The sequence below is a fragment of the Nilaparvata lugens genome, chromosome 4 (genome assembly GCF_014356525.2).
Source record: "Nilaparvata lugens isolate BPH chromosome 4, ASM1435652v1, whole genome shotgun sequence".
In the NCBI taxonomy this organism is placed as follows: Eukaryota; Metazoa; Arthropoda; class Insecta; order Hemiptera; family Delphacidae; genus Nilaparvata; species Nilaparvata lugens.
This window is the reverse complement of record NC_052507.1, coordinates 22,290,341-22,302,747: the sequence shown is the minus strand read 5'-3', so window position 1 is coordinate 22,302,747 and position 12,407 is coordinate 22,290,341. Positions and strand designations below refer to the sequence as shown.

At 35.1% G+C, this 12,407-nt stretch overlaps 1 protein-coding gene across 6 annotated transcripts in view; it reads right to left on the bottom strand.

Moving 5' to 3' along the window:
- LOC111047814 (neural cell adhesion molecule 1) overlaps nt 1–12,407 on the bottom strand; it is a 150,044-nt gene that overhangs the window by 37,442 nt on the left and 100,195 nt on the right. For all 6 annotated transcript variants that reach the window (XM_039426960.1, XM_022333664.2, XM_039426959.1 and 3 more), the window contains one exon: nt 10,620–10,750. In XM_039426960.1, the coding sequence (XP_039282894.1) occupies nt 10,620–10,750 (131 nt within the window). The remainder of the gene's footprint in view (nt 1–10,619; nt 10,751–12,407) is intronic.

The window sequence follows — 12,407 nt, the reverse complement described above, 5'->3', positions numbered from 1 at the left end:
CGAGATCCGTTGAAAATAAATATCCAGATATAAAAATCAGAAATTGCTCGCTTAATATAATAGGATCCTACAATATAATTATTCTAAGAATGATGTTGGTTTACCCCACCAACTGTTCACTTCATCATTCAAATCGGATTATACCCTTATTAAAATTATACATGACTGTAAGAGGATATGAATTTCCAATATTTTGCAAGTATGATCAAAGAAACCTATTAAATTTAATGACAAACAATGTTTGAATCCCTGGCTTCATCACTGCTTGAAATATACTTTTATCTACGAGGCTACTTCTCCTTGCACAGGACTTAAATGAATAGCTATGTAAGTTAATATTCAAGAAGTAATTTCCTGATTTGTTTGTACCATATATTATGATACATGTTCGAAGTTCATGGAATTCGATTACAAATAGAATATGCAGATTTTCTCCTGGATCAGTAGAATAGTTGAACTTTTGAGAAAAATGTATCAATGATTGGACAATGCGAACCACTATGAGTGATCATACAGTAATAAGTATAAAATAATACTCTGCGTATATTCCTCTGTATATTATAATACTCTGCGTATAATACTCTGAGAAATATTATAATACTACAATATAGTATGATTTTCCGTATGAATTTATTCACAGACGATATGTCCATCTTTAGTTCCAGATATTCCCAAGTAATAGGGCTGTTGGCATATTATAGAAAATGTGTGCTATTATGGAAAACATTCCTGATACAGACGTTTATTTTCAAGTTTACTTTTCTTCAGTTAGTAAGAGTCTACCGATGTAGTAGTCCGACCATAAAATTATTACATTCTGTGTTGCTTGGTCGTTAACTGAGTGAAATGTCTTTCCCGATTTAAAACCTAGGAGATTTGTCGTTGCCCTTGTTAAACATGAACATCTTTCCACTCTGGGGAGTAATTTCTGGTGCGTAAGCAAAAGCCTCCCTCCTCCCTCCTTGTAAGAGTGAGGATGACATTCGGCTGGGATGAGAGAAAGAGAGAAGAAGTAGAAGAGATACAGAGACAAAAGAAAAATGAGTCTGTGTCTCCAAAGCCTTTGGATTAGTGCTGGAAATTAGGTCCGTGAATCTTGCCGAAGCAATCCCTTCGTGTCCGATGCAATATAATTGAAATGTGCTGTGGGATTTAGATGACGCAACATTGCTCAAAAAACCCGTGGAGCTGGGTAGCTGGATCGGATGGTATAGAACGCGAATAAATCGATTCGAGTGCGATCAGATGGAAAAAAGAATAACAAGTATAACATTTGCTTATAAAAAACTACTGCACTAGAGAATTACAGAGCCTTCAAAATATTCATCGTGATTCGATATAATTTTCAATGAATCAAGACATTTCCACAAATTCAATCAATTATTTAGTCTTGACAATAGGAAAAAGTTGTTCAAAGCCATTTTATTACAGATTTATATTTCCATTGCTTCAAATTAGTTTTGTGTGATAATTCTTTAAAAGTTTTTATGAAACTTTTACCAGTTAATTCAATGTGAATGTCATAATGATTTTCAACGTCAAGGAGATTGAATGCAATTGGTAATTCTTCTGGCTTCTATTAATAGAATTTTAACATACTAGGGAAAACTCCTACCAAATATCTAGTGCATAATCATGATGATAGATGATTTAATAAATCAAATGGATTGAACAAATTGAATAACTGAACGACTCGAATGACTCTCTGAACCAATCAAAGATGATCGAATAAAGTCTTCAGTTTTTGTTGTTTCTGAGTAAAAATGGACTAAAGAGTGGAATCATAACCCTATTTTGGACTTTTAAAATGTTATCTAAATTTGGCAGAGAAATAGTACAAGAAGTATCCCCAGTTTTTCTTTCTCGATCAGTGCATCCTTGTGAAAATAATAAATGAATAAATAAAATGAATTCATATATTAAAACTCATATGGTAATCGAGTTTCAGCAAATTTTCACACGTTTCATCGTATATGGTCTATCATGTTTTAGCTTACGATATGTTCACCGTAGGGTGGAGAAAGTTGAACGCTCCATTTCATAGTGCGTCAAGTATGTAGCACTAGCAGTAGTCGTTAAGTAGCCGTATCATCATCATAGCATTAATTCAGGTTGGAGCATTCACATAGAAAGAGTCGCTACAGCCAATGGTAGCGTAGAGAAATTGCCGCACTTAGAATACACTTTGGTGCGTTACACCAGCCTTACCCTACCCCTACCCACACAATCTCCTAAATGACCGAAATAAACGACAAGCTCAGGCAAAGAGAGAAAATGGAAAGGAGGGATACTATAGAATAGGAGGAGTGTAACGAAGAGAAGACAGTTCAGTAGAAGAAGTGGAAAGATGATAGTTAATAAATTGTAAGATACATTCTCAGAAGAACAGAATCAACTGAGAAAGGAGTGGAGGAAGAGAATAGAGAATGAAAATAGAAAAGGGAAAGAGTAAAGGGAACTGGGAGAGAGAGTAGGAACTTGGCAGAATATGGTTGACAATGATAGAGGATGAAGGAAGAGTTGACAGAATAAAATTGGGAGAAAAACAGGAAAGAAAATCAATGACCCATATAGAAGAATTAAGATTTGGGTGGTCGGAAAAAGGAGTAGAAATAGGAGAAAAAGAAGAAAAATGGAAGAAAGAAGAAAAAATGGAAAGTGAAAAAAGGATGAGAAATGAGAAAGAGGTAGAAGAAAGAGAGAGGAGGAGGAGGGAAGGAGAAAATAAACATTAAAAACTGGAAGAAGGAATATGAGATGAGAAAGCAGAAGTAAGAAGAGATAGAGGAAAGATGAAAAATAACAAAGGAATATAAAAGGGAAAAGGTGAGTTATGTTTGCAGAAAAAAAAGAGAAAAAGGATGGAGGAGTGGTCCACAGATAATGAAGAATGAAGATGAAGTATAAGATGGAGTTCGTTGAGCGGAGAGAGAGAAATATGCACTATGCAATTGATTAAAGTAGATGAGAATAGCTCCACGTTACTTGGAGTAGTCTTGATGCAATCCAAAAGACATGACCTTACGATTTGTCAGAAAGCATCTTGAGATTATCAAGTTGTTGTTGGACCGCGATATTTTGAGAACCACCATAGAAGGAAATCAATCAAAAAGAAACTATCATTTTGTTACGCCCCATTAAACACTATTTTCATGCTCACCAAATCCTTCCTACAGTTTCACTCAACCCAATTCTCTTTTTGTACTCACTTTTCTCAGCTTGTTCTTCACAGTATTTCTCCCTATCACTGTTCGATATTTTTCCTTGTCTGAACCATTCCTTTACTGTTTATTATTACGTTTAGACCTTTTCTTCATGGAACTCCTCTCGCGTTTATTCTTAATCTCTCAATAAACTCTCCTCATTACATCCTCCGTTATCCACCAATAGAAGATAACCTTATAATCAGCATCATCATCATCATCAACCGAAATCATCTTTGAGAGTTTACACTTTGTAAATTCATTGAATCGTTATAAACTGAATATTTTTTTCAATTATCGTATGGCTAAAACTCAAATGCATAAATGAACATTGATGTTATATAATAAGAATATTAACAAGGAAAATTTTAATTAGCAGAGATTTTATCTCCATGTGTTGTTTATGGAAACATTCTCTGTCCAGTACAATCCAGCTATAATCCTACATCCAAAGCCTCAATCCATGACACAAATGCGGGCGAAACTTCAATCATGTCTTGCCTATTACCACAGAACGGTTTATTTTGACAATCAAAACTATAATGTAAGCCAGAATGTATTGTTATCGACATAGATGCATCTGATATATTAATCTCTCTTCTCCATACCTCCTTCCACCCCTCTCACTCTATTTTGATTTTGGCAACTGTCTAATCTCAGTCTAAGTCTATCCTCAGGCTTCTTTCCCCTCTCTCCTCCCGTTTATCAACTACTCCTCTCCTCCACTTTTTCATCTTCCAGTCTTATTCCATGCTACGTACTTCTTCCTGAAACCTGATCACTAACCCGTTCTTTCACCCTCTTTCGTCCTCTAACCTAGTTTCTATTCCCGTCTCTCTTTTCGTCATCACATCTCCTTCGTTCTCTCCCTCTTCCAATCCTTTCCCCTATCCTCTCTGGCCTGATCGTTGCCCCGGCCTAGCCACTAACAGCCTCAACTCGACAGAAGCGGGACACGCAAACGGCACTAAAGGGATATCCAAATGACCGGCCGTCTCCCACTTCTCGAAACATTTACTTTTTTCGGTCGCAACTGCCGTTCCCCCTTACCGTGTCCTTTTAAAATTTAATCACAGGAATGTTGAGCTATTTTCCCACAGGATTGCTGCAGCTTTCACCGAATAAAACCCACCGTTCCTTACCTTCCAAGCTCAGCTTCTTTGCAAACGCTGCTCCAACCATTTTTCTCCCTTTCTGTGCCATTCACTCCAACTATGAAAATAGTATTATTCTTACCTCCATTATATTACAGCTTTTATGAATCATACTGGAACCTCTTATCCTTGCACAAATTAATTCGATGCACAATGGAGCGTTAAATTTTCCACTGAGAAAGTGGGAATATTCACTATTGCACTACAAATTGATAAGAAATACCACTCACAGAATTTGTACACCAATATTGATATTTCTCTCCTGTTTCTTCATGAATTCAATGAAGTACAGTATTGTATATTCCCGTTCATCAGTAAAGCTTTCAACCTTCGGATTTGTCCATGGTCCTCGATTTATTCAATATTCCTAATTTTTTGCGAATGCCATAGGCCAATTGGATTTTTTCCCATAATTGAACTGAATATCCATACCAATCCCATACTAGTAGTTCTGTGAACAGTAAACCTCACGCAGTTTTCTCATCCACAAGTATCTGATGTCACCTGTTCTAGTTGATTCAGTTGAATCACAATTCACAGTTGAATCATAATTTACTATTGAAAACTGTCATTTGTTCTCTCCAAGATCAAAAACTCACTTATGTTAATGAACTCAGTTCACGTTTGAATTTGTATCCCATATGATAATTTATTCAGTTCCGTGATAATCTTTTCATCTGATAAAAATATTTTAAAATTATTTTTTTTAATCAAGAATATCATAATTTCTTTAGCATTATTTAGTTAATTTAATCATTTTTTATATTCAATCACCTATTAAATTTGTTTTTAAAATGTGAGAATATTGATACTGATGAGCACGCATTATAAAAAATATTGAAACCCTACCTTATAGCCGCAAAGAGACACACTGGGGTGTTTCACACCCCAGGGATTTTTTTTCTGTTTTGCAGTTGACAATATCAAACAGATGGGAATTTATGCCCAGTCTAAATTAGGTTTGTGGTATTGTCAACTACTCTCCACCGCACTTCCAGACAGTAATAGAATTCTACAAGGTCACCAGACCATCTTGTTCTTCGTTTGGGGTGTCTAACACCCCAGCGTGTCTTTTACGTAGGACTTTCATCAAACACTTTTATCACAAAGATTTACTTGTATTGTCACTACGAATGTGGTGTGGGATGATGGATCAGATTGGAATGAATGCTATGATTCTCTACAACTTGAGATTCAAAACAATAGAATGAAGAGGCGTGAGTTTTTGATGAAGTTGTCATTGGCAATGATCAAGCCATTCCTTCAAACCAGAGGAGCTCCAACACTCAGGCGGAACATACGTACTTCTAAAATGATTAGTATAAATATTGATAAGCAGTGCTTTACTTTCGATTCCTGTATGCACTTGGAACAAAAATTATTAAGAAATGATGAAGTATGGGCTAAGTACTTTTTCTCTATATTTTTCAAAGAAACATGCAAAATTAAATTGGGATGTTCAACACCCCAGTGTGTTCACTGTGTTAGCATAAAGTAAGTGTGTCTCTGTAGGGATAGAAATAGACACGGTCAGACACATGTGTAATGCATGCAATGAATAATCCACTTGTCAGCTGATTGATTATGAATAATTCTATAGTCTGATTAATCCTATCTTCGGAGTAGATGATATTTTCTTTTTATATTATCCTTGAAATGCAAAATTTCAAAAAACCTTGTGTATACATCGACGCGCAGTTGAAAAAGGAATATTCCTGCCAAGTCTCATCGAATTCTATCAACGCGTTTGGCCGTAATCGCGTTACATACTCGTACAAACAGACAAAAGAAAATCCGAGTTAAAACATAGACCTCACTACGTTCGGTCAATGAGAGAATGAAGACTTCCTATACTGGGAATTCAACTACAGTTCATTCATAATCTCTGATAATTATAATAATAAAAAATTGTTCAACCAGTTTGTAATGAATTTTAAAACATGACTGGTTCTCTACTCAGAAATACTAAGTCTCAAAGAAGGTGGACTAGGCTTGCTAGGCTAATAATATCTGATCGTTAATGCATTCTGCCGTCCTTCATGAAAAAATCTTCAGTAGTGTATTATTCATCAATCAAATAAAGCAGGTATAAGTTTCAGTTTAGTTTCCTCTAAAAATTTTACGCAGAGCTTATGCTTGTATTCGAAAATTACCCTTTCTTAAGAATTATAAATTGACAAATAAAGTGATCGATGTACTCACCCCATGATACCATATGATTTTGTCAGCATCTGGATTCGCCTTTATCTCACAGGTTAGCCTGACATCGTCTCCCTCCTTCAATGACTCGGGATTCACGTCCGAACCCAGAGTGACACTCACAGCCGGAGCATCTGTAATACAATATTAAATTCGAATAATATACGTTTTTAATCGAAATTATAGTGGAACTTAATCTCAAAAACACTTAATGAAGTCTTGTCGATTTAATGTTGGAAGATAACAGGAATTTGGATGTTGGAAGTTGTATTGCTGAGATGTAAAGCTGGAAAACGACATAATAATATAGTTTTATAATTTTCAATTCCTATTTGAAACGTTTTGAACCACAATAGTACAGCTCTAATACAAAATGTTACAAATATGATTAGTTTATGATATCAGTTCCATATTATGTAGAATTCGTTAGTGTTCAATACATTCATTCCATTACAAGACAGTGATAGATTCTATAAACTGAATCTAATAATTATACTCGCGTTGTTAGAAAGGAATAATACGACTAAAGACCCCCTGGGTTGAAGAACTCGCTCATGAACTGTTATATTGATCGCTGAGATCCGCAAATAATTATAAAGAGTTGGTGAGAATTATTATGGGAACAGCTGAATATATCTTTATAAGTATGATATTACAAGTATCACATTAGGTTCCATGGGAATCCTATTCCAATTGAGAAAAACTTTCTGTCGCTTCAAAACTTTTGTCCGCCATCTTGGATCCATCATATGGATCCAACTTGATTTTCTTAAATGCGAAGATGGTCATGTGATACATGATTTCGATACAGAATTCCAAAGGTAAGTTTATGGCGAAATCCGCACATCGATATCTCAAACCGTTTCAATGATCTGAACTTTTGAAGGTACTAATAAATTATACAAAAATGAAATGAATCAGTACGGTATCTTCATACATTGAATAATCAAGTGTTAGTAAACACTAATAGTAGCTTCTAATCACATTTTAACACTTTGAACAAGGAAAATTTGTCATAGCAACTGCTTTCACGAGTAATATTGATCACGTGTGTTACAGACAGGCAGACTAACGTTAACGGAAGCGAGTTAATATAGAAATTATAAATCAATGTTGTGTATTATTTAGCTGAAATCATGTGTGGGCGCGTAAAGTCTGTCTGTCTGACAGTCTGTGTGACAACTTCCAAAGAAATCCTATTATATTAAGCGAGCAATAATTCCTGTATTGAATTTATATATCTGGTTTTGAAGGTTATATCGGTGAAGAAATAAAGTATTACGATTATTTGAACATTATTACTGATTTTATTTTACATTAAATTCCACCCCTCTCACTCTATTTTGATTTTGGCAACTGTCTAATCTCAGTCTAAGTCTATCCTCAGGCTTCTTTCCCCTCTCTCCTCCCGTTTATCAACTACTCCTCTCCTCCACTTTTTCATCTTCCAGTCTTATTCCATGCTACGTACTTCTTCTCTGAAACCTGATCACTAACCCGTTCTTTCACCCTCTTTCGTCCTCTAACCTAGTTTCTATTCCCGTCTCTCTTTTCGTCATCACATCTCCTTCGTTCTCTCCCTCTTCCAATCCTTTCCCCTATCCTCTCTGGCCTGATCGTTGCCCCGGCCTAGCCACTAACAGCCTCAACTCGACAGAAGCGGGACACGCAAACGGCACTAAAGGGATATCCAAATGACCGGCCGTCTCCCACTTCTCGAAACATTTACTTTTTTGGTCGCAACTGCCGTTCCCCTTACCGTGTCCTTTTAAAATTTAATCACAGGAATGTTGAGCTATTTTCCCACAGGATTGCTGCAGCTTTCACCGAATAAAACCCACCGTTCCTTACCTTCCAAGCTCAGCTTCTTTGCAAACGCTGCTCCAACCATTTTTCTCCCTTTCTGTGCCATTCACTCCAACTATGAAAATAGTATTATTCTTACCTCCATTATATTACAGCTTTTATGAATCATACTCGAACCTCTTATCCTTGCACAAATTAATTCGATGCACAATGGAGCGTTAAATTTTCCACTGAGAAAGTGGGAATATTCACTATTGCACTACAAATTGATAAGAAATACCACTCACAGAATTTGTACACCAATATTGATATTTCTCTCCTGTTTCTTCATGAATTCAATGAAGTACAGTATTGTATATTCCCGTTCATCAGTAAAGCTTTCAACCTTCGGATTTGTCCATGGTCCTCGATTTATTCAATATTCCTAATTTTTTGCGAATGCCATAGGCCAATTGGATTTTTCCCATAATTGAACTGAATATCCATACCAATCCCATACTAGTAGTTCTGTGAACAGTAAACCTCACGCAGTTTTCTCATCCACAAGTATCTGATGTCACCTGTTCTAGTTGATTCAGTTGAATCACAATTCACAGTTGAATCATAATTTACTATTGAAAACTGTCATTTGTTCTCTCCAAGATCAAAAACTCACTTATGTTAATGAACTCAGTTCACGTTTGAATTTGTATCCCATATGATAATTTATTCAGTTCCGTGATAATCTTTTCATCTGATAAAAATATTTTAAAATTATTATTTTTTAATCAAGAATATCATAATTTCTTTAGCATTATTTAGTTAATTTAATCATTTTTTATATTCAATCACCTATTAAATTTGTTTTTAAAATGTGAGAATATTGATACTGATGAGCACGCATTATAAAAAATATTGAAACCCTACCTTATAGCCGCAAAGAGACACACTGGGGTGTTTCACACCCCAGGGATTTTTTTTCTGTTCTGCAGTTGACAATATCAAACAGATGGGAATTTATGCCCAGTCTAAATTAGGTTTGTGGTATTGTCAACTACTCTCCACCGCACTTCCAGACAGTAATAGAATTCTACAAGGTTACCAGACCATCTTGTTCTTCGTTGGGGTGTCTAACACCCCAGCGTGTCTTTTACGTAGGACTTTCATCAAACACTTTTATCACAAAGATTTACTTGTATTGTCACTACGAATGTGGTGTGGGATGATGGATCAGATTGGAATGAATGCTATGATTCTCTACAACTTGAGATTCAAAACAATAGAATGAAGAGGCGTGAGTTTTTGATGAAGTTGTCATTGGCAATGATCAAGCCATTCCTTCAAACCAGAGGAGCTCCAACACTCAGGCGGAACATACGTACTTCTAAAATGATTAGTATAAATATTGATAAGCAGTGCTTTACTTTCGATTCCTGTATGCACTTGGAACAAAAATTATTAAGAAATGATGAAGTATGGGCTAAGTACTTTTTCTCTATATTTTTCAAAGAAACATGCAAAATTAAATTGGGATGTTCAACACCCCAGTGTGTTCACTGTGTTAGCATAAAGTAAGTGTGTCTCTGTAGGGATAGAAATAGACACGGTCAGACACATGTGTAATGCATGCAATGAATAATCCACTTGTCAGCTGATTGATTATGAATAATTCTATAGTCTGATTAATCCTATCTTCGGAGTAGATGATATTTTCTTTTTATATTATCCTTGAAATGCAAAATTTCAAAAACCTTGTGTATACATCGACGCGCAGTTGAAAAAGGAATATTCCTGCCAAGTCTCATCGAATTCTATCAACGCGTTTGGCCGTAATCGCGTTACATACTCGTACAAACAGACAAAAGAAAATCCGAGTTAAAACATAGACCTCACTACGTTCGGTCAATGAGAGAATGAAGACTTCCTATACTGGGAATTTAACTACAGTTCATTCATAATCTCTGATAATTATAATAATAAAAAATTGTTCAACCAGTTTGTAATGAATTTTAAAACATGACTGGTTCTCTACTCAGAAATACTAAGTCTCAAAGAAGGTGGACTAGGCTTGCTAGGCTAATAATATCTGATCGTTAATGCATTCTGCCGTCCTTCATGAAAAAATCTTCAGTAGTGTATTATTCATCAATCAAATAAAGCAGGTATAAGTTTCAGTTTAGTTTCCTCTAAAAATTTTACGCAGAGCTTATGCTTGTATTCGAAAATTACCCTTTCTTAAGAATTATAAATTGACAAATAAAGTGATCGATGTACTCACCCCATGATACCATATGATTTTGTCAGCATCTGGATTCGCCTTTATCTCACAGGTTAGCCTGACATCGTCTCCCTCCTTCAATGACTCGGGATTCACGTCCGAACCCAGAGTGACACTCACAGCCGGAGCATCTGTAATACAATATTAAATTCGAATAATATACGTTTTTAATCGAAATTATAGTGGAACTTAATCTCAAAAACACTTAATGAAGTCTTGTCGATTTAATGTTGGAAGATAACAGGAATTTGGATGTTGGAAGTTGTATTGCTGAGATGTAAAGCTGAAAAACGACATAATAATATAGTTTTATAATTTTCAATTCCTATTTGAAACGTTTTGAACCACAATAGTACAGCTCTAATACAAAATGTTACAAATATGATTAGTTTATGATATCAGTTCCATATTATGTAGAATTCGTTAGTGTTCAATACATTCATTCCATTACAAGACAGTGATAGATTCTATAAACTGAATCTAATAATTATACTCGAGTTGTTAAAAAGGAGTAATACGACTAAAGACCCCCTGGGTTGAAGAACTCGCTCATGAACTGTTATATTGATCGCTGAGATCCGCAAATAATTATAAAGAGTTGGTGAAAATTATTATGGGAACAGCTGAATATATCTTTATAAGTTAGTATGATATTACAAGTATCACATTAGGTTCCATGGGAATCCTATTCCAATTGAGAAAAACTTTCTGTCGCTTCAAAACTTTTGTCCGCCATCTTGGATCCATCATATGGATCCAACTTGATTTTCTTAAATGCGAAGATGGTCATGTGATACATGATTTCGATACAGAATTCCAAAGGTAAGTTTATGGCGAAATCCGCACATCGATATCTCAAACCGTTTCAATGATCTGAACTTTTGAAGGTACTAATGAATTATACAAAAATGAAATGAATCAGTACGGTATCTTCATACATTGAATAATCAAGTGTTAGTAAACACTAATAGTAGCTTCTAATCACATTTTAACATTTGAACAAGGAAAATTTGTCATAGCAACTGCTTTCACGAGTAATATTGATCACGTGTGTTACAGACAGGCAGACTAACGTTAACGGAAGCGAGTTAATATAGAAATTATAAATCAATGTTGTGTATTATTTAGCTGAAATCATGTGTGGGCGCGTAAAGTCTGTCTGTCTGACAGTCTGTGTGACAACTTCCAAAGAAATCCTATTATATTAAGCGAGCAATAATTCCTGTATTGAATTTATATATCTGGTTATTTTTATATCTGGCTATTTTTATATCTGGTTATTTATGTTCAACGGATCTCGAAAACGGCTCTAACGATTTTCACGAAATTTGGAACATAGTAGGTTCATGAGTATGTGAAAAATCAAAATATCGCATCCCTGAAATCCATAAGATGACGTATAGCCAGCTGTGAAATATAAACACGATCATTTTAGAGAATTGTGTTCTGTTTATCAATAAATAAAAATAACGAGTGAAACTCGGTGCCACGATATTAACATGTAATGCAAATAACTTCAGCTGACTGATAAATCAAAACAATTTTTTTTTCTTATGTACTTTCAATATTATTTTTATATACTGAAAAAAGACGAAGGAGTGAGCCAATTTTGTCGTCCAACGAACTTGACCTGTAAATAGGTTCGAAGAATTCGTAAATAAGCTACAAAATTTGAAGCTTATTTATCAATTCTCTCTAAAATTCTTGTCGAACATACAAACAGACAGAAAACGACTTTGAGCTCTAGTAAGTCAAAAGTGGGAACTTTGCTAACGCTCGTTCAATCAC